This window comes from Siniperca chuatsi, linkage group LG3 (assembly GCF_020085105.1).
Source record: "Siniperca chuatsi isolate FFG_IHB_CAS linkage group LG3, ASM2008510v1, whole genome shotgun sequence".
NCBI lineage: Eukaryota > Metazoa > Chordata > Actinopteri > Centrarchiformes > Sinipercidae > Siniperca > Siniperca chuatsi.
Window position 1 is genome coordinate 42737 of NC_058044.1, and position 19764 is coordinate 62500.

The 19764-nt window shown below is 43.3% G+C and overlaps 2 protein-coding genes across 2 annotated transcripts; one reads left to right on the top strand and one right to left on the bottom strand.

Moving 5' to 3' along the window:
• Nucleotides 1-43: 43 nt before the first annotated feature.
• LOC122873487 (reticulon-3-B-like) lies at nucleotides 44-10190 on the bottom strand. Its single transcript, XM_044190236.1, has 8 exons — nucleotides 9998-10190; nucleotides 7556-7706; nucleotides 5623-5679; nucleotides 4384-4522; nucleotides 1618-1687; nucleotides 1474-1520; nucleotides 289-347; nucleotides 44-215 (listed from the first exon to the last, which is right to left on the bottom strand). The coding sequence occupies exons 1-8, from the start codon at nucleotides 10188-10190 to the stop codon at nucleotides 167-169; spliced, it is 765 nt and encodes a 254-aa protein (XP_044046171.1). The 3' UTR covers nucleotides 44-166.
• A 6318-nt stretch (nucleotides 10191-16508) lies between these two features.
• On the top strand, nucleotides 16509-18524 carry gemin6 (gem (nuclear organelle) associated protein 6). Its single transcript, XM_044188855.1, has 2 exons — nucleotides 16509-16752; nucleotides 17396-18524. Exons 1-2 carry the CDS (start codon nucleotides 16622-16624, stop codon nucleotides 17787-17789), a joined length of 525 nt encoding a protein of 174 aa, XP_044044790.1. The 5' UTR covers nucleotides 16509-16621; the 3' UTR covers nucleotides 17790-18524.
• The last annotated feature ends 1240 nt before the right edge of the window (nucleotides 18525-19764 follow it).

The following is a 19764-nucleotide window of genomic DNA, read 5'->3' on the forward strand; positions in this document are numbered from 1 at the left end:
AGCACAAAGAGACTTCAGTGGATAAAACAAACGATCAGACAGCTTTACTGTTTCATATCAGTCAGGATTTTATTACAATACATTCAGAATAAATTCAGTAGGTGAGAGACCGACAAACGGACCAATCAGAGGAAAGGAGGAGCCACAGTGTGTGCAGGTCAGGTGGTCACTCAGGTTTGGTTCTTTTCACAGCTCCAGGTAACCTGTCCTGCAGCCTGAAAACACACAAAACACACAGATGGTACATTTACACTGAAACATTTCTCTGCAAATCTGATGTGAACTCACTTGTGCAGCGTCGCCTCCACTTTGGACCGAGTCACCTCGATGTACTGATCAATCTGTGTCTGAACACACACACACACACACACACACACACACACACACACACACACACGTCAGTTAGCAGCAGGATTTAATGATCAGCATGTGTCAATAACCTGAGTATAAAACGTTTATTCACAGAATCAATCAAACGTCTTCAGAGTGAGACAGTTTGATGTTTAAACACAAACAACAACTTATACAATACAGAGTAATTACAATAAGAATAAATCAAATAGAATAAATAAATAGTGTCAAATCACAGGAAACACACTGAGACCAGTTTATTAGGAACACCTGTGTAATCCAAACCAACAGCTCTGCAGTATTTAGAAGTTTTTAGTTAGTTTAGTATTGAATTATCTATGAAAATGATTCTGCCGACTTCAGAGTGGACAACAGTTTTAGCTTCACGACAGCACATAAACACATATGTGCTCGCTCATCCCCATTGGTACCAATCCAACACAGAACTACACTGAAGGATTCCTCCGCCATTGGAAATTAGTCCGAGGATAGAAGATTGCGTCTTGGATATATCACTTGAGCATTTCATTTAGAACATTTAAACAATTCATCAAAATGTTCCAAAAGCTCCAATATGGCTGCATGTGTTGGGAAATGTCCGGCACTAACAGAAGGTTATAGTTATTTAGCTTTAACATGCAGAAACACTGGAAAGGTCCTTTAATGTTTGTCTCATTGTTGAGGCAGTTTCTGGTAATAACAGACGGAGGGTGATCAGAGAGAAACCACATCAGGTTTTTCTGCTGTAAGTTCAGATAAACTTTATTGATCCCACACCAGGAAAATGCGCTTGTTACAGCAGCTCAAGAGTCAAAAGTGACTGAGTGATCAAATAAAAATTAAATTAAATAACAATAAAATTTAAATTAAAATAGAGATTGGATTGCACAGAATACAAGCAGGAATTGCACAGTATAAATATAAAGGATATGTATAAAGACTGATCTGATATATATCTAAAATTATATGATATGATATAAATATCTAAATGATGAATATATATAAAGGATAATTGCACAGTATAAATATGTGTGTAAATAGGTATAAATGTGATAATATGTTTAAGTAATATAAACAATATGAATAATATGTATATAATAAATATAATAATATAATAAGTACCTTTTTCTTCTGGTAAATCAGTGGTGTGGTGAAGAAAATGATGTCAGCTGGACAGAAAGAGAAAAGACGAGTCAGTTTGTTTCAGTTCATTTGAAGCTGAGCAGACTGGATTTAAATCAGTGAGTCAGTGAGAAGAAGCCTCACCGAGGATCAGGATGGTGACTCCATTAAAGATGGCTCCAACGTACGTCATCATCCACATGACTGAAGCCAGCTGAAACATTTAGAGAGCAAAGAAAATGTTTTCCCACTAAAGGGTTTTTGGGGAGTTTTTCTTCGTCTGAATCGAGGGTCTGAGGACAGAGGTGCTGTATAAATAAAGTTAGTTTCATCAATTTTAACTGGATTGTCTCATTTCATTACAAACAAACACATATCCCTCCATTTTCCACCAGAATGCAGCCAACTAAGAAAGGCAGCCCAGACCTCCTAAAAACCGGCCTGGTTGAACTTACAAGGAGCTGAAACTCCCAACAACATAGCTCTACGAGAGTACAAGTGTCTCCAACACAAGGACAACTTCGTTGATTTAGCAGCCTTATCAGCAAGGACAGCACAACATCAAGACACAGTTGTTGAAAGTGCAGGCTACACTGCATTCACTCAAAGGTGCATTTATAAACTAAATTTTAAATTATTTCTGAGTGAATTTTCTCTTTTATTTACATTGGAGCCATTATTTCCCTGTTAATGATATTTTAATTTGATCCTGAACTGTGACGCACTTTGTAAAGTCTGTTTCAATATGAGCTCTATTCATTAATCATTGATCATCTTTCTGATGTTTAATAATAATGACTGAGATATCACAGCTGATGATGTTTACAGGAGAGCCATTGAACGCAGCCTTGGCCAGTCTGACCTGTGACCCGGATGTCACCAGGTCAATAAAAAGGTCAGTGAACTCTTCTTCAGTCTTTGCATGTTAACCAACTCTGTTAAATAAATGTGTGTGTGTATAATTATGCTGGTTTCTTTAATGTTGCACAAGAGTGAGTAATTTGCCAACCTCGTCTATGTTGAACTCCAAATCCTTCAACCTACTACCTGTTAATGGTAATTCTGGTTATAGTTATTAATTTAATTATTAATCTGACTTCCAAATTGATAGTTTAGTGTATTTTATGAGAATCAATTAATTCATTTCTCTTCTTTAGAAGAGCGGTGCCCCGAGGACTTTATTAATTAAAGTTATTTATGATTATCTTTGATAATTCTGATAGCCATAATTAATTGATTGCACCTACACAATTGGGTGCCCCCCTTTAACCATTGTAAATCCCAACAAATGTGATCATACAGGTGCTGGTTATACAGGTAAATATCAACAGTCGTGTGTAATGCTGTTCTGTTGGAGAAGCAGTCGGTGAAACTGCACTTCTTCTTTGCTGTTCATGGACAGATGTAATACGTGTTGGAGCAGACTCGAAATGCAAGTGGGTGTTCACGTCTTTAGTGTTTAAGCGGGTCTACATCCATTTATGTCCAACAGTGGGAGGTGAAATGAGGCTTGTGCGTCCAGTTCCACAATGTTTGAGATTTATAAAACAGAACCATGTGAACATGCGGCTTTAAAAATCTGACGAAAAGAATGCATCTGTATATTTCTGTCTTTATGTGTTCATACAGTTTTAGTCATGAATCTACACAGAACGTTATGCATCTGACTCCTGGTACAACAGCAGAGCTTTTTAACTACCTCAGTGACCTCCACCTGAGAAATGGACAAGTCTTCCCCCGAGTCTTCCAGTTCTGCCTCTTCTATGGAGGACGTGTCACTCAGGTTCAGGAGTGCCTCAAACATTCCTTCTCCATGGCTTTCCCAAACTCCTCCCTCACCTGAGATTTTGCTTCAGTGACCACAGAAGCTGCAGTCCTTCTGGCCTCCTGATACCTGTGTGCTGCTGCTTTAGGAGTCTGAAAGGAATACTTGACCTCTGGTCTCCACCAGTGGATTCTTCGGTTTCCGCCACAACCAGCACCAATGATCTAGCCCTACCTCAGAGAAGCCGCCTCCACAATGAAGGCTTTGAACAAGGCCCACTCAGACTCAATGTCCCCAGCCTCTCTCGAGATGCAGGAAGGATTCCTGGGGTGGTGAGAGTTAAAGACCTTGTGGGGCCCCAGCCTGATGTTCCCAGTTAAGCCTCACTACCTGTTTGTGTTTACCAGGTCTGTCCAGCAGATCACACCAGGTGGAGATCAGCTGACAGCTCTGATCCTCTCTTCACCTGAGTGTCCAACCACCTTATGTTCCAATATGATGTTTGTTATGATCAATCCATGATTAACACACAAGTCCAATAACAAAACACCTCTCCGGTTCAGATCAGGCCTCCCAGTCACCCCCTTCAGTTTTCTCTGTCATTTCCCACAAGAGTGTTGACCTCCAGCAGAACTACGTAGTCCCTAGGTGTCCTCTCCAGGACTCCACCCACTGCTGTTCGGTGCATAAGCACAAACAGTCAGAAACTTCAGCAACCCTGAGCTGTAAAGAGGTGACCCTCTTGTTCTCTGGGGAAACAGCGGCACTCAGCCGGGATGCCTTACATCCTGGGCAGAGGCCAGCCCCTCTCCAGCAGTTTGGTTTCAGAGTTGGTGCTGTGTGGAGAGGTGAGTCCAACAATATCCAGTTAGTACCACTCCACCTCCTTCAACAACTCCAGCTCCTTCCCCACCAGAGAGGGGATGTTTCACAAACCTAGAACCAGTTTTCATCAACATGCTAAGACCCCCACCTTGCCACCTGCCTGACAACACCCCCGACAATTACCTCCTGCCTTGCAAATGGTGGACCCGCTTGTTTTCAAAGAAAATATAATTAATAATGATTAACCACACCTGGTTTATCTGAACAACATAAATACACGCTAGCATTTGGCCTGCTAACATATTGTGTGTAAATCTGACCTTTAAAGAGTCGACCAGGTCTTCAACCAACAGCAGCCTCCTGGTCTGACTGCTGAACCAGTTCAGATGGATCAGAAACTGATCAGCCAGCTGCCGGACCGACTCCGAGGACACAGAGATGTCCCTCTCCAACAGAGACCTGACAGAGGTCAGAGAAGATCAGGGAGGTCAGAGGAGGACAGAGGAGGACAGGGAGGTCAGGGAGGTCAGGAAGGTCAGAGGAGGACAAGGAGGTCAGGGAGGTCAGAGGAGGACAGAAGGACAGAGGAGGTCAGAGGAGGACAGAGGAGGACAGAGGAAGTCAGAGGAGGACAGAAGAGGACAGAGGAGGTCAGAGGATGACAGAGGAGGACAGAGGAGGTCAGAGAAGGTCAGAGGAGGACAGGGAGGTCAGGGAGGTCAGAGGAGGACAGAGGAGAACAGGGAGGTCAGAGGACAGAGGAGGTCAGAGAAGGACAGAGGACAGAGGAGGTCAGAGGAGGACAGAAGGACAGAGGAGGTCAGAGGAGGACAGAGAAAGTCAGAGGAAGTCAGAGGAGGTCAGAGGAGATCAGAGGAGAACAGAGGAGGTCAGAGGAGATCAGAGAAGAACAGAGGAGGTCAGAGGAGGTCAGAAGAGGACAGAGGAGGTCAGAGGAGGTCAGAGGAGATCAGAGGAGAACAGAGGGGGTCAGAAGAGGACAGAGGAGGTCAGAGGAGGTCAGAGGAGAATAGAGGAGGTCAGAGAAGATCAGAGGAGGTCAGAGGAGGTCAGAGGAGGACAGAGGAGGTCAGAGGAGGTCAGAGGAGGACAGAGGAGGTCAGAGGAGGTCAGAGGAGGACAGAGGAGGTCAGAGGAGGTCAGAGGAGGACAGAGGAGGTCAGAGGAGGTCAGAGGAGATCAGAGGAGAACAGAGGAGGACAGAGGAGGACAGAGGAGGTCAGAGGAGGTCAGAGGAGGACAGAGGCGGACAGAGGAGGCGAGGAGTATAACTTTAAATCACTTTGTGCATAATTTGATGTTGATTGTTGAATCAAGTTTTTTATAAATATTTAACACATTTATATCTCAGCAGCTATTAACAGATGATCAAGTTTTTATAAGTTAATTATGTTTAAATGAAAAGTTCTGAGTTTTTCTCCCAATGTATCATTAATTATAATGAATTAATATAATTATAATATTTATAACTCAGCACCTGAACACAGAACAAACTCCATTCACTCGTGTGTGTATGTGTTTGTGTGTGTGTGTGTTACCTGAATGGATGACCTTCATCTGATTTCTGGACGGCCTGGATCACTGATTTATAAACCCTACAGACAGGAAGCAGACCGCTGTAAGGATGACATCATTTCCTGTTTCCGTGTTTTAAGGGTCCCAACAGACACTCAAACACTATGTAAGTAGTGAAGTTCCTACTTTAGGATGTATTTCCAGTAACGGCCAAAGTGTCTGTAAAGACGTCAGATTGGAAGTTTATCAGGCTCACTGAGACACAACTGATCAATAAAGACTTCCTGTCTTCATACAAACACTGAACATGTCTGTTGGTTTTATTTAATTTACACATAATGAACAAATGAGTCAGATCACAGTGTTACAGTTACAGATGGAATAAAAGTCTCACTTTTCCAAAAAAAATAGTATGGTTGTGAATTAATCATTTTAAATTTTTGACGGTCCCAAGATGAATGTTTTGTTTATCTCTGTGTGTCTAGCCAATAGTTTAACGACGTTGGTATCACGTGGTATAGTTGCCATGTTCGTGTGGAAAAAATGGACACTGATGTTAGCACATATTAGTGATCTTAGCTTAATAGTCCAAACAACAATAACCCATAAAATTACAGTTCTGCATATTTAAATAAAATAAACAACAACTACTGACATTCATAGTCCTTAAAACCTTAGCCAATGTGTTGTCACCGGCTAGATCGTCAAAATTAGAAAAATAACAGTGTCAATCCCTGAGGAGCTACGTTAGCATTAGTGACGGTTGCGTCTAGTTAGCTAACATTATAGTTCCCTCAAACAATCTAACATTATAACGAAGATGCATATCAGAGGGGATTTAGCAGTGGGCCAGGGTCGGACATAACCGATGGCCCGGGGCCAGTACAAGTTTATGCAGGACAAGTTGATTGGGGCGGACTTTAAGAACGAAGTGGACGTGGGATCCCAATATATTACAGATGTGTCATGTCAAAGGTAAATTACAGTTCAGAACCACTGTAAATCCGCTCATTATAGTTCTTAGTTTTTTAGTGTTTAGACCCAAAACGTGACTGTTATTGAGGGTGTCATCTCATATAGCAGTCTAACGTTAGCCCTATTATGAGACACTTTGCTGAGGTACTTGTGGCTAGCTAGCCATGTAGCCAGCTGCGTTGAGCTCAGCAGCTACGGTACCCACATTAATATAAAAATCTAAAAATGCTGACATGATCATACAGTCGTCCTTTCTCCCTGCAGCCATCGTTGCTGTGTGGCGCTCAGCTGTTTTTTATAACCCACTATGAGATTTGTTTTCAGCAAGAAAACACTTTGAGTAATGTTAGTTCAACACGACGCTAACACTAACGCTAGCTAACGTCAACTTTTACTGTAGCTGTCTGTCTAATATCGAGCGCTGTGGGTTTTAATAGCATCCCTACTATGAACTGTACTGTACTCTTTGATTGGGTTAAAATGTAAATATTTACCTAATGTCTTATAGTGTAAGAATAATTAAAATGTAATTTTACAGTAAGTGTTGCAATATAGGGCCCCTGTAATTATTATTATTATTATTAAATGATAGGGAAAGAGGGGCTTTCTAAAGCTAGCTAGCCATATTGTAAGATTAGCATAGATAACGTTTCATGAAACACCACCGCGCAAAGTAACCTAAATCTATTGCTAATGTATAGCTACATGTTGCAAAATGGACTGGTGTGGAGCAGCAGTGCATTGTGGGATACACTGAGCTTTGAGGTGATGTTAGAATGAGTGTTCATCGGTGTGGGTTCAGTGGTCTGTGTGTTCGTACATTTCAGATATAATACCTGTCTACTACCTGGTGGAGTGCTGGGATGGACATTAACTGTCCTCTAACTCGGTTTATTTACAGAAACAGTCCAACATGCAGCAACAGCAGGACCTGCTCTCATTGGCTGCAGATACTGTCACCAGGTGACCTGCCCCCCTCACCTGAAGGTGATGGTGACACAGAGGCAAGTCAGCAGCAGATAGGACACCACACTGATGACAGACAGTGTTGCCACGGAGACAAGAACCAGCAGCGACAGGCCGAACGCCACCGCCGACTTCTTGGGTTCTTTCCAGTGGATGAGCTGTGAGGCTGCAGGGGGACAGGTTCATCCGACACACAAAACTAACACGGGGAAATACATTCGGTGATGTGTCCATAAAGGATAAAGTCTGGACACAATAAGACAAAATGTCCTCTTCCCCTCCACTAAATCCATCGTCACTGCAACTCACTCCACCCTCACCAACTGCCGCACCCAAATTAAATCATGGATACAATCACACCTTCTTAAACTCACCTGTGATAAATCATTGGCCCCAAATCCATCACCAAAACCTTTTAGTTTTTATCATTTCTCATCTATTGTGTCTTTGGGTATCTTGAAAAGCACTTTAGAAATAAAATGTATTATTATTATTATCATTATTATTATTATTAACCTAGTTGTAATAAACTCAAATGACGTTTGGTTTTGTTGGTCATGTTTATTTACAGTCTGAATTGTGTATTAGTTTAAATATCAATACAAGTTTTAATTAATTTGTCATCATATTTTGCATATATACAGTATACATATATATGTTTATATATAAAACCCTATATATTAAATAATAATAAGTATATAGTATCATTATAAATAATAATAATAATAATAATATATAAAACCCTATATATTAAATAATAATAAGTATATAGTATCATTATAAATAAGAATAATAATATATAAAACCCTGTATGTTGTGTAAGTTGTTTTCCAATACAAATAAAAATTTGACTTTTACCACTTTTCAATATTTCAAAGCACAACTAAAAAAATAATGTCATCATTATTTCTACTTAATAACAATGAAAATAATGATCCATAATAAGTATTTTACATGATACTTTTGTTACATAGTGCAAATAGCACATCTGTATTTTAAATGCTGTACTTTCACTGTAATAAAGTATTTTTATGTTGCAGTATTGATACTTTTACTGCAGTAAATGATGTGATTATTTCTTCCTCCACCTGTCATGTTATAAACTCTGTAGAGGTGTGTTATGTTTCTGTTCAACAGGTGATGGAGTAGAATATCAACAGGTATAAAATCAACCACTGACATTACAGGAAAAATAGAGGCAGGTTTCAAAGCGTGGACTTGCATTTGATTTCTGCTGTAATCAAACACGTGTTTTAGTCAGAGCAGCAGGTCTGCTGATGATGAAAACATGTGACATATTTAAGACTCAGGAATGTTAAAAATGTTAAAAAGTCCTGAGCTGTTTGTGTGAAGCTGTGATTAAAATCCTCCAGCAGCCGTAAGCAGCTTGTTACAGAAACACAATGAAACATAACAGAGAGGCAGTCAGCTGAGCAAGTTAGCTAACAGCGGGACAATAGAGCTTTGTGTCTGAACACAGCCTCATTAACACGTTAACTAACAGGCTATAACACCTGCAGGGCAGTTAAATAACTAGCAGGTTAGCTATCATGTTAGCTGTAGGTGTGATGACTAACAAGAGCGATTACTAAGGCTACAGTAAAATACCTAGCTGGTGAGCTAACTGGCTAAATAAACAGCAGTTCTGCTAGCAGGTTAAAGCTAGCAGCTAAAATGACTAACATGAGGGATAACTGGTTAGGGTTAAACAGCTGGTAGGTGAACTAGCATGTTAATTAATGAGCAGGTGAGCCAACCGGAAACAGGTAAATAACTAAGGGGTTAGCTAGCAGGTTAAAGGGTCAGTCCACCCAAATGACCAACAACAGCACTTTAGACTGTTTTCATCAGGAGGTCTTTCGTTATTGTTGTTGTTTCAATGTTATTTTTCAGTTTCTGAAGCACAAACTAAATTCAACAGTGAAAATATAAAAACAATCAAACGGACTCCTTGACTCTACATTAAGTCCAGTTGAAGTCTTAAAACAGTGAAGGTTAATGTGATAACAGTTTAAAGGGTTCATTCATTCATTCACAGAGGCTCTGCTAACGAATGTGGTTCACAGGGTTAATAATGTGAAAGCAACTGATGACCTCACACTGAATCACACAAATACTTTTTAAAGTTCATTAAATTAATGATCACTGATTATCTGATAGATTTCTGACCCTGGAAACAGCAGTTTAACAAAATAAAAACACAAGGTCTGTTTGCTCAGCTGTCTCCATGCCAACTGAACATCTGTTGAATGAAGACTGTGAGATGTGGCTGAAAGCTGGTAAGTGGACCTTGAGTTCTGAGTTTGTTTGGAGTGAAAACCTGAAGACTGAGTGACTACAAACAATTTCACCTAAAGGTCAATTTAGTAGCTGTTCTGGAGCTTTTGATTATGTCACATGATCTTCCCACTTTAAACTGAATGTAACATGTGAACATGTTGAACAGGTGAGTCCTACCTGAGTGTGTGAGGTCTCTGAGTGAGGTAGAGGAGGAGTTGTTAGATAATGACGATGACGAAGAGTCAGAGCAGCTGCTGCTAGTTGAGTTGGCCATTTTCTTGTTCTTCTTCTCTGACTGTGTGTGGAGCTGACGTTTCTCGGTCTGACTCTCAGTCTGAGCTGCTGCTGCTGGACAGAGTGGTTGCGTCATCGGGGCGGGGCTTATATCAAGGGGGCGTGTCTATATGCCAGAGCTTTGATGTAACTTTAAACATGTGAATCTGTTTTTGTTGTAAAGAATTAAAACGACCTAAACTTCCATTTAACCTGTTAAAATTTTAATTCTTAAAATCCTAAAATGAACAATTGATGTGAAAATGTTTTTCTTCTCATTTATTCATATTAACATGTGAAACTATCTGTCTTTTAAGATGTGATTCCTTTTGACTTTGTCAGGTATTTGTTCTGCTGACTGCAGTTTTCTGAGTTTTAATGTTTGTTTCTGTGTTAAAATCAGATCCAGGACTTTTTTCCCAACAGTCTGATATGTTGGACTGGTGTCATTGAAATATTATAAACCAAATTCAACTGTAAGTCTTGGTGACCTTTATTATCAAGCTGTGGTGGAAAGTACCTGAGTATATTTACTCAAGTAAAGTTTGGAGGTACTTGTACTTTACTTGAGTATTTGATGCTTCTGTTCCCCATCTCTACAGCACAAAGAAAGAACCAATACATATGTATAATCTGATTAGATTTGGTTAATAATTCATGGATGTGTTTGAATGTTGCATTTTATCAGATTCCCAAGTTTAATAAAGTCTGAAGGTGAAGAAATATTCATCCATCTTTCAGCTTTGTTGGATCTTCTACTCGACTACACTTCAGAGCTGCGATTACAGGTCGTGTTAGTCTGCAGTTGTCAGCAGTTCATCTGGGGGCCACAATATGAATGACTTTGTTTTTGTCTCATTATATAACAAACTGCATCAGTGTTAAAGTTGTCTCAGTGTTTAATATCTGCTGCTATGAGTCTGAACACCTGTTTTATCTTCACAGTATTTGATGTCTCAGCTCTGAGTTTATCAAACAGACTGATCCTGGTGTAACTCCCCCCTACTGATCTCCACTTGCCCATTCATCCCAAAACAAAATCAACTTAAGAAAATGAGACAAGTGCTGTGAGAACACCATGAAACAGAAACATACCAGGTACCAACAACTACTGCAACAAGTACTGCTCTGATTACTGATACCAAGCCTTCCAGTCAATGCCTATTCTTGAAGAATTAGAATGAGAAAGAGCAGCAAATCCTTCCAACACTCATAGGAAAACATGCCCATCTACATATTAAGTCACCAGATATCTCTTAATTTACACAGTACAATCACAAGACTTGTTGGAGGAGTCCTCAGCAGACCAAAAGTCCATGCAAACCAACTCAAGAGGTCTGGATGTTGTAACACTCAAGCGGTGCTCTGGCCTTAGGCAAGACAGCAACGCACATGCTCTTTCACCTCTCTCTCCATCCCATGCCAGTAGAACATTTGCCTAGACAGGTAAAGCGTTCTTCTTTGGCCCTGGTGACCCACCTCATCATGCACACCTTTGATAACCTTCTCCATAACTGCAGAGGACACGACATACGGCATCCTTCGAGACACGATACAGCAAACCTGTGCTGACAGTTAGTTTCTCCCAATGTCTGAGGAGCTGATGTTACACAAACTGAAGCGTGTGATTCAAACTGGGGTCAGCGTGCTACAAAGCTATCAGCTTGTCTCTTGTGGTTGAATGGACTCAACAAGCTGAGGCAAGAAGAAGGCTTGGTGTCGCTGGCGCTATTGGTCCAAAGACTGCTCCAGGACAGCAGACACTACCTGCAGGGAGATGCAGAGACTTGTGTCTCTGGAGGCCGCAGTCGAGTGATGGTGTATCTGCAGCATGGCTTCACAGGACTGACGAAAAGCATCCTGCACACAGTCAGAGTTCAAAGTGTTCACTTCCTCCAGCAGTGCACCATAAGGGACTTTTGTGAGGTGATGGAGCACAATTGGCTGTACAAAAGGCTCATGGCTGAGAGCATCTGCAACTAGATTCTTTGGGCTGGGAATGTACTTTATCTCAAAGTCATAAAGTGCAAGCTTTGCCACCCACCTTTCTTCACAGGCATCCAGCATTGGCTGACTAAGAATGTAGGTCAATGGAATTTTATCAGTCCATACAGTGAATGAGTGACCTCTCAACCAGTGGCTGAACGCCTGATCGCCAGGAACTATAGGTAACGTGTATCCTCCTCACACAGATCAGCAATGGCTTTGACCTCTGGGTTAGTGGAGATGCCATCCTTGTTCACAATGTGCCCGAGGAATTTCACAGTTGACTGCATGAGGTGGCACTTTTTGGGAGCTAGCTTCAGCTTGTACACCTTTAACTTCTCACACACCATCTCCAGCCTTTGCAGAGCCAGTTGTTCGGTGGGAGCAAAGATGAGGATGTCATCTAGGTAACAGGTGTAGGATACTCTGAGTTAATAGTCAAGCTCTTCTCACTGTGTCAGTCTTGTTAACAGTCACTGTCAAAGTCCTCGAATGCCACACAAGGAGACACGTCAGCAATCTTGCAGTTGCGTCTCAGAGTCACTGGCTTATTGGAGGGGTTAATGACTCTCACCGCAACCCATCCGTCACCCCACAGCGGTGTCACAATTCGTCCCACCATAACCGTCCTTGGCACTGTCCGTGACTCACTTGGCTCCACAATGACCGTGCTGCCAGCAGAGAGGCACTTATGGCTAGGCAGACGACCCCACAACAGATGTTCCTTCACGGGCTCCAAAGTTACAGCATGTTCAGTTTGACAGTGATCAAAACAACTGATGTTGGGGACACAGAGTCGGGAGAAACAACATTGGCCTCCTCCAGTAGAGGAATCAGAATCAGAAATACTTTATTGATCCCTGAGGGGAAACTCTTTTGTTACAGCTGCTCAATCACGTCAGTGCACACAGGAATACAAGTTCTAAGCAAATCAAAATATAATACACTATAATACAGGTAAGATAAATTAAGTACAAAGTGGATATAAGTATAAAATTTAAATAAGTATAAAGTACAAAGTGGGTTTACCGGTTGATGATAAGTATGTATAGTATAATAATAGAATGTAAATATAAGTAATAAGTAATAGTGCAATAGTGAGTACTGCCAAGTTAAGTGTAGCTTATTAAGATTATTATGAGATGGTGGATATTGCACAGCAGTAATAGAAGTATGAATAAATATCAATAAATTCAACTGAAAACAGAGGATATTTCACAATTATTCAAGTATTGCAGTGATGTTAATGATCAATGTCCAGTTTAGTGACTTCGGGTCATACAGACTGACACTTAGAGGGAGGAGTTAAAGAGTCTGATGGCCACAGGCAGGAAGGACTTCCTGTGGCGCTCTGTGGTGCATTGTGGGGGGATGAGTCTTCCGCTGAAGGTGCTCCTTTGTTTGACCAGCACGTCATGGAGCGGGTGGGAGACACTGTCCAAGATGGCGTGTAGTTTGGCCAGCATCCTCCTCTCTGACACCACCGCCAGAGAGTCCAGCTCCACCCCCACAATGTCACCGGCCTTACGGATCAGTTTGTTGAGCCTGTTGGCGTCCGCTACCCTCAACCTGCTGCCCCAGCATGCAACAGCATACAGGACAGCACCGGCCACCACAGACTCATAAAACATCTTCAGCATCGTCCGGCAGATGTTGAAGGACCTCAGCCTCCTCAGGAAACAGAGGCGGCTCTGGCCCTTCCTGTAAACAGCCTGAGTGTTCTTGGTCCGGTCCAGTTTATTGTCCATGTGTACTCCCAGGTACTTGTAGTCCTCTACAATGACCACACTGACCCCCTGGATGGAAACCAGGGTCACTCGTGCCTTGGCCCTTCGTAGGTCCACAACCAGCTCCTTAGACTTTGTCGCATTGAGCTGCAGATGGTTCTGCTCACACCATGAGACAAAGTTCCCCACCACAGCCCTGTACTCAGTCTCATCTCCACCGCTGATACATCCCACCACAGCAGAGTCCTCAGAAACCTTCTGAAGGTGGCAGGACTCTGTGTGGTAGCTGAAATCCGTGGTGTAGATGGTGAAGAGGAAGGGAGAGAGGACAGTCCCCTGAGGGGCCCCAGTGTTGCTGACCACGCTGTCCGACACACAGTGCTGCAGACGCACGTGCTGTGGTCTGCCAGTCAGATAGTCAACTATCCAGGACACAAGGGGGGCATCCACCTGCATCGCTGCCAGCTTCTCCCCCAGCAGGGCAGGCCGGATGGTGTTGAAAGCACTGGAGAAGTCAAAAAACATGATCCTCGCCGTGCTCGCCGGCTTGTCCAGGTGGGTGTGGATGCAGTTCAGCAGGAAGATGATGGCGTCCTCAACTCCCAGCCGGGGCTGGTAGGCGAACTGAAGGGGGTCCAGGAGGGGTCTGACCATGAGCCGCAGCTGTTCCAGCACCAGTCTCTCCAGGGTCTTCATTATGTGGGAGGTCAGTGCCACCAGTCTGTAGTCCTTGGAGCCACTGGGACGCGGCGTCTTCGCCACAGGAGCAAGGCAAGATGTCTTCCACAGAACAGGGACCCTTTGAAGACTGAGGCTCAGGTTGAAGACTTGCTGAAGGACTCCACATAGCTGGGGGGCACAGGGTTTTAGCACCCCGGGGCTAATGCCATCGGGGCCTGCAGTCTTGTTTGAGTGGAGTTTCATCAGCTGTCCTCTCACCTGGTCAGCAGTCAGGCACACAGCAGAGGTTACAGGTGGGGGAGGGGGGGAGTCGTCAGTCAGGAGAGGGCTGTTGGCCTGAGAGCCGGTTGAGGGGAGAGTAGGACTCTCGCAGGAAGATGGAGGAGCAGTGGACTCAGAGGAGTCTGAGGGCCGACAGCAGCTGAGTTAGAGGGGGGATGAGCAGGAGCCGGTGTGTTGAATCTGTTAAAGAACAGATTAAGTTCGTTGGCCCTGTCCAAGCTGCCTTCAACTCCTCTGCTGCCAGTCGGTCTGAAGCCAGTGATGGTCTTCATGCCGCTCCAGACCTCTCTCATATTGTTCTGCTGGAGTTTCCTCTCCAGCTTCCTCCTGTACTTCTCCTTGGCCTCCCTGATCTTCACCTTCAGGTCAGCCTGGATTGCCCTCACCTCCTCCCTATTACCATCAGTAAAGGCCCTCCTCTTGGCATTCAGGATGTCCTTGATGTCCTTTGTTACCCACGGTTTGTTATTCGCATAACAATGGACCATCTTAGTTGGGACATTGCAGTCCACACAAGTTAATGTAGCCAGTGATGCACTCACTCTTTTAACCAGAGGCACATAGCAGGGTTTGAGGTGAACCAGGTTGTGGTCTGACCTACCCAGAGGGGGGAGGGGGGAAGAGCTGTATGCATCCTTAACGTTAGCATACAGCAGGTCCAGTGTCCTCTCCTCTCTAGTAGGACAACTCACATACTGGTTGAAATTAGTCAGTGTTGTTGAAACACTGACATGGTTGAAGTCACCCAAGATTAATATGAGTGCACTTGGGTGTTGAGTCTGGAGGTGTGCTATGGCGGCGTGAATGGCGTTGCACGTCGATGCCGGGTTAGTAGAGGGGGGGGGGTGTAAACAGCCACAACAATGGCATGTGAGAATTCACCCGGTGTGATCCCTGTCGGCCCGAACAGTCTGAAAGCCGTCGGTGGAAACGTTATGGTCCGGGATATCCTGGTGTAGCCATGTCTCTGAGAAGCACATCAAACTACACTCACGGGACTGCGTCTGACTCCGGGCTAACGCCGTTAGCTCGTCTATTTTTTTCGCCAGCGATCTCACGTTGCCCATGACGAGAGAAGGCAGATGCGGCTTAAATCTCTTGTTCTTAAGTCTCTTTTGTCTGGACCCCTCTCTCTTCCCTCGCGCGCTCCACCTCCACCTCTGCATCCTCGGTGTGTCCTCCTCCAGATCTCAGCGGGGACATCGGTTGTCCTGGGCGCCATGCCGCTCGGCTTCAGTGTGATCAGCTGTTTTCTAGTGTAAACGATGTGGCCAAACAGCTGTTATGCAGCGGTGCCCCGACCCAGTAGCAGGAGAAGTTTCACGGCAACAAAAAGCACTGTCACGTCAGTGCACACAGGAAGAGAAGTATGAATAAATATCAATAAATTAAACTGAAAACAGAGTATATTGCACCGGAGTATTAAACAGAGAATATTGCACAATTATTTCAAGTATTGCAGTGATGTTAATGGTCCAGTGTCCAATATTAATCTGATCTATACTATTTTCTGCTGACTTGTATTTCTCTTTGTGTTTCTAACGTTTTCTTTTTCTTCTTCTACTGCTGAAACTACAAGTAAAATAAATCCATTTCATCTATTGGTTTAATGTTATTTTTTCGTTTTTTATGCACTTTGTCTCATCGAAGTTATAAAATAATTATATATTTATTGTGTTCTGTTGTCCACCTGCAGGGGGCAGCAGCGGCGCGCTGTGACCTGTTAAGCGGAAGCGGAACCTTTATTTCAGGCTCGTGTTTCTTCCGGGGGTGTTTAAGCTCGTGCAGCAGTCAGAGTGTGGTGGCTGCTGTGTTTGTGTTGTACTGATTATTATTTTCATATTGATCCGTGATGCAGTGCGGCTGGCCTCTATTAGGTCCGCTGCAGTGGATCCGTTACGTCAACAAACAGGTGACGGTGAAGGCGGGAAAAGACGAACAGCACCGCGGCTGGCTGCTCACCGTGGACCCGGTGTCCGCCAGGTAACTCACGCACACACACACACACACACACACACACAGTTCAGGTGAATGAGATGAACCTGTTTCTGATATTTTACTGGAAAACTTCCGATGTGGAAACTTTCTGCAGTTAAAGTTTCTGTGGAGATTCAAAGACAGAGACACGGACACACACACCTCAACACTCACGTGCGTGTGTGTGCGCGTGCGCTCTGAAGGTTTTTCCACAATCAATGACTGAAGCATCTGGATCAATAAATATTCAGCTGCAACATGAAGAGTTTTGTTTCTCAGGTTGTGACTATTATTATTATTACTTCAGACAGAAGCATCAGCTGTTTACACCTGGTCCAGGTTTCTGATCTCAGCGTCTGGTCCTCCTGACTGTCCGAGACCAAAACAGCTTAGTGACCCAGAAACAAACAGTTTTTGGTGTATAAATCCGTCAGAGCTCCGGAGGATTTCCAGCACCGTTCTGATTTTATGTTGCAACAAACATTTATTGATCCAGATGTTTGAAAGAGGATTCTGGGAAACAGGAAGTGACTTAAACCTCCTGCTGGGTTTTATTTTTCATGCTGCTGAGCTCTGAGACCAACTGTGTGATGCTGATCCAGGACTGATCTGGATCTGGTCTGACTCTGTGTTGCTGTCCCCCCTGCAGTCTGGTCCTGGTGAACTTCAGGGAGGAGGGGGTGGGGGCGTCGGTGCAGGTGGTGATGGGTCACGCTGTGGAGGAGGTGGCGGTCCTGCAGGAGGCTGATGAGGAGACCACCCAGCGTCTCCAGACCTCCTTCCTCCCCCCAAGGACCCGCAAGCTGGACCCGGAGGAGCTGAGAAGGAGGAAGGGGGGCGTCCGGAGGTGGCTGGAGAAGAACCGGGTCCCGGTGGAGGAGGAGGGGGATGAGCTGAGGGTGGCGGGGGTCCTGACCATCACAGCCCCGTACAGACCTGAAGACTGCTGCAGCTCCAACCAGATCATCCTGGATCGCATTCAGAAACTGATCCAGAGTCTGATCCAGACTGTCCCTGAACACCTGAACACAAACCAGAGCTGAAAACTTTATTTAAAACCTGACCAATCAGAGCGCTGCGGCTGTGACTGACAGCTGGTCTGGAACCAGTTTGACTCTTTTTGTCCAATAAAAATCGCAGAAGCAGAAAATGTCTTTTTGTTTGCTGCAGATGTTTTGATACGATATTTGAGTTTCAGTTCAAATAACAAATCAATAATTATTTTGATAAACAACTGAGAGGAAATGTAGAAATGATTTGAATCAGGAAGAATCTGATATCTGAGGCTCGGCTCTCAGGACAGTTTGAATCAGTTCATCTTCCAGTTATTCTCTCAATTAATCGATTGATCTTCACGTCTTCGCGTTTTGTTTTGTTTAAAACTCAAAGATTCAATTCACTGAAATAAAACAGAAAAATAGAAAATCTGAGATTTAAGAAGCAGAAACGTTTAACGATGAATCTGTTATTCCAAATAACTGCTGAGCTGATTAATCAGCTAATTGTTCCCGTTCGGAGGTTTGATTCCCGGCTACAGATAAAGACTGAATGTTTTATAACAACAAGTAAAACTGAAGTCACGACGGCAGCGACGAGTGTGATCTGTGATCCAGGTGGTGGTTTGAGAAAAGTCTCGCCTGGATTCAAACCTGCAACGTTACAGTTACATGATGTGTGTCTGAACCACTCGACCAGCGGGACGTTTAGCTTCTGTCAAACATCTGAAATGTTCCCTTTTCTCTCTCTGACTTCCTGTGATTAAAAAAAATAAAAGTTGACTTCTCAGCTGTTTTCTCCACATAAACACAAGAAATATAACAATATATAACATTATATATTATAATATATACATTTAATAGATTTTTTTCATATCTTATTACTTGAAATTCTATCGTCATATTTTCTGTAATATTTGATGTAAATACATTTAATCAGTGTATTTGGAGGATAAAAATATTAAAGTCTGCTGTAAAAATCAGGTTTCACATCTGATCTGAGGACAGTTTAAGAGCTGCACAAAAATCACGCTAACAGTCTGAACTACACATTGTTTCCATGGTAACAGTCAAACCAGAGGTGTGTTTCCTGAAGCCGATTACCGGTTAAATCAGGTTTGTATCCAGTGAATTCTGCTTCAGAAAGGCAGTTACCATGGAAACGGATTCCCCAGACTCACCTGGTCCCGCTCAGGTTCCTGGATCTATGAAAAACCCTGGACCTCCTGTACGGCGGGTGGATAGGGCCAATTTAAGAACTACCAGGAGGAGAAGCAGCAGTCCACCCTTCTGCCACGGCGTGGAGAGACAGGAGGCCGGCGGGACGTCTACCGACGGCGGCATATAGCAGAGATTCCCATATAAATATGGCCTAAGTATGATTGAACATTGGTTTAAATCCCACCGTGGGCACTTGGCCACAGCGGAAGTGGCACGTGACATGAAAAGCTCACAACAGTCTTGCTAAGGTTAGCAATACAAATTTAACTTATTTGGCAACACAATTGTCAGAGATAGCAACTTCAATAAAATCTCAACCAGTTCTAACATAATAGTATAATCATTGATGCCACCGGAGACATTACTGGGAAAGAACAGGAGTCCATGTGCTTTGTAGGCCATGATTTGGTTCCACATGAAGTTAGCACATGCCCTTATTTCAACCATATCCGCTTAAAATCGTGGCGTTATTTTTATTAAGATAAATGTCACCATCCCCCACACACATTAATATTATACCAAACAGAAACAGAAAGGACCAGAACAAGATAAATAACGAGGTTTTTAAACTGTGAATCGTGCAAAGCGTCTCTAGTGGAGTCCCAGAATACAAATATAGAGCTGGAAATGTGCATAGTAGGTAAACTAAAAAGAAGTGCAGTTAAAGGTTGAGTTTGGATTTTATAAAAGTGTCTGCACGCCACCAGTTTGGAGAACCAATGCACTGCTGTGGACGGGGCAGCAGCAAAACTTATTTAGCCACATAAAAAAATGTCCACCTAAAAGAATCAATATCAGTTGA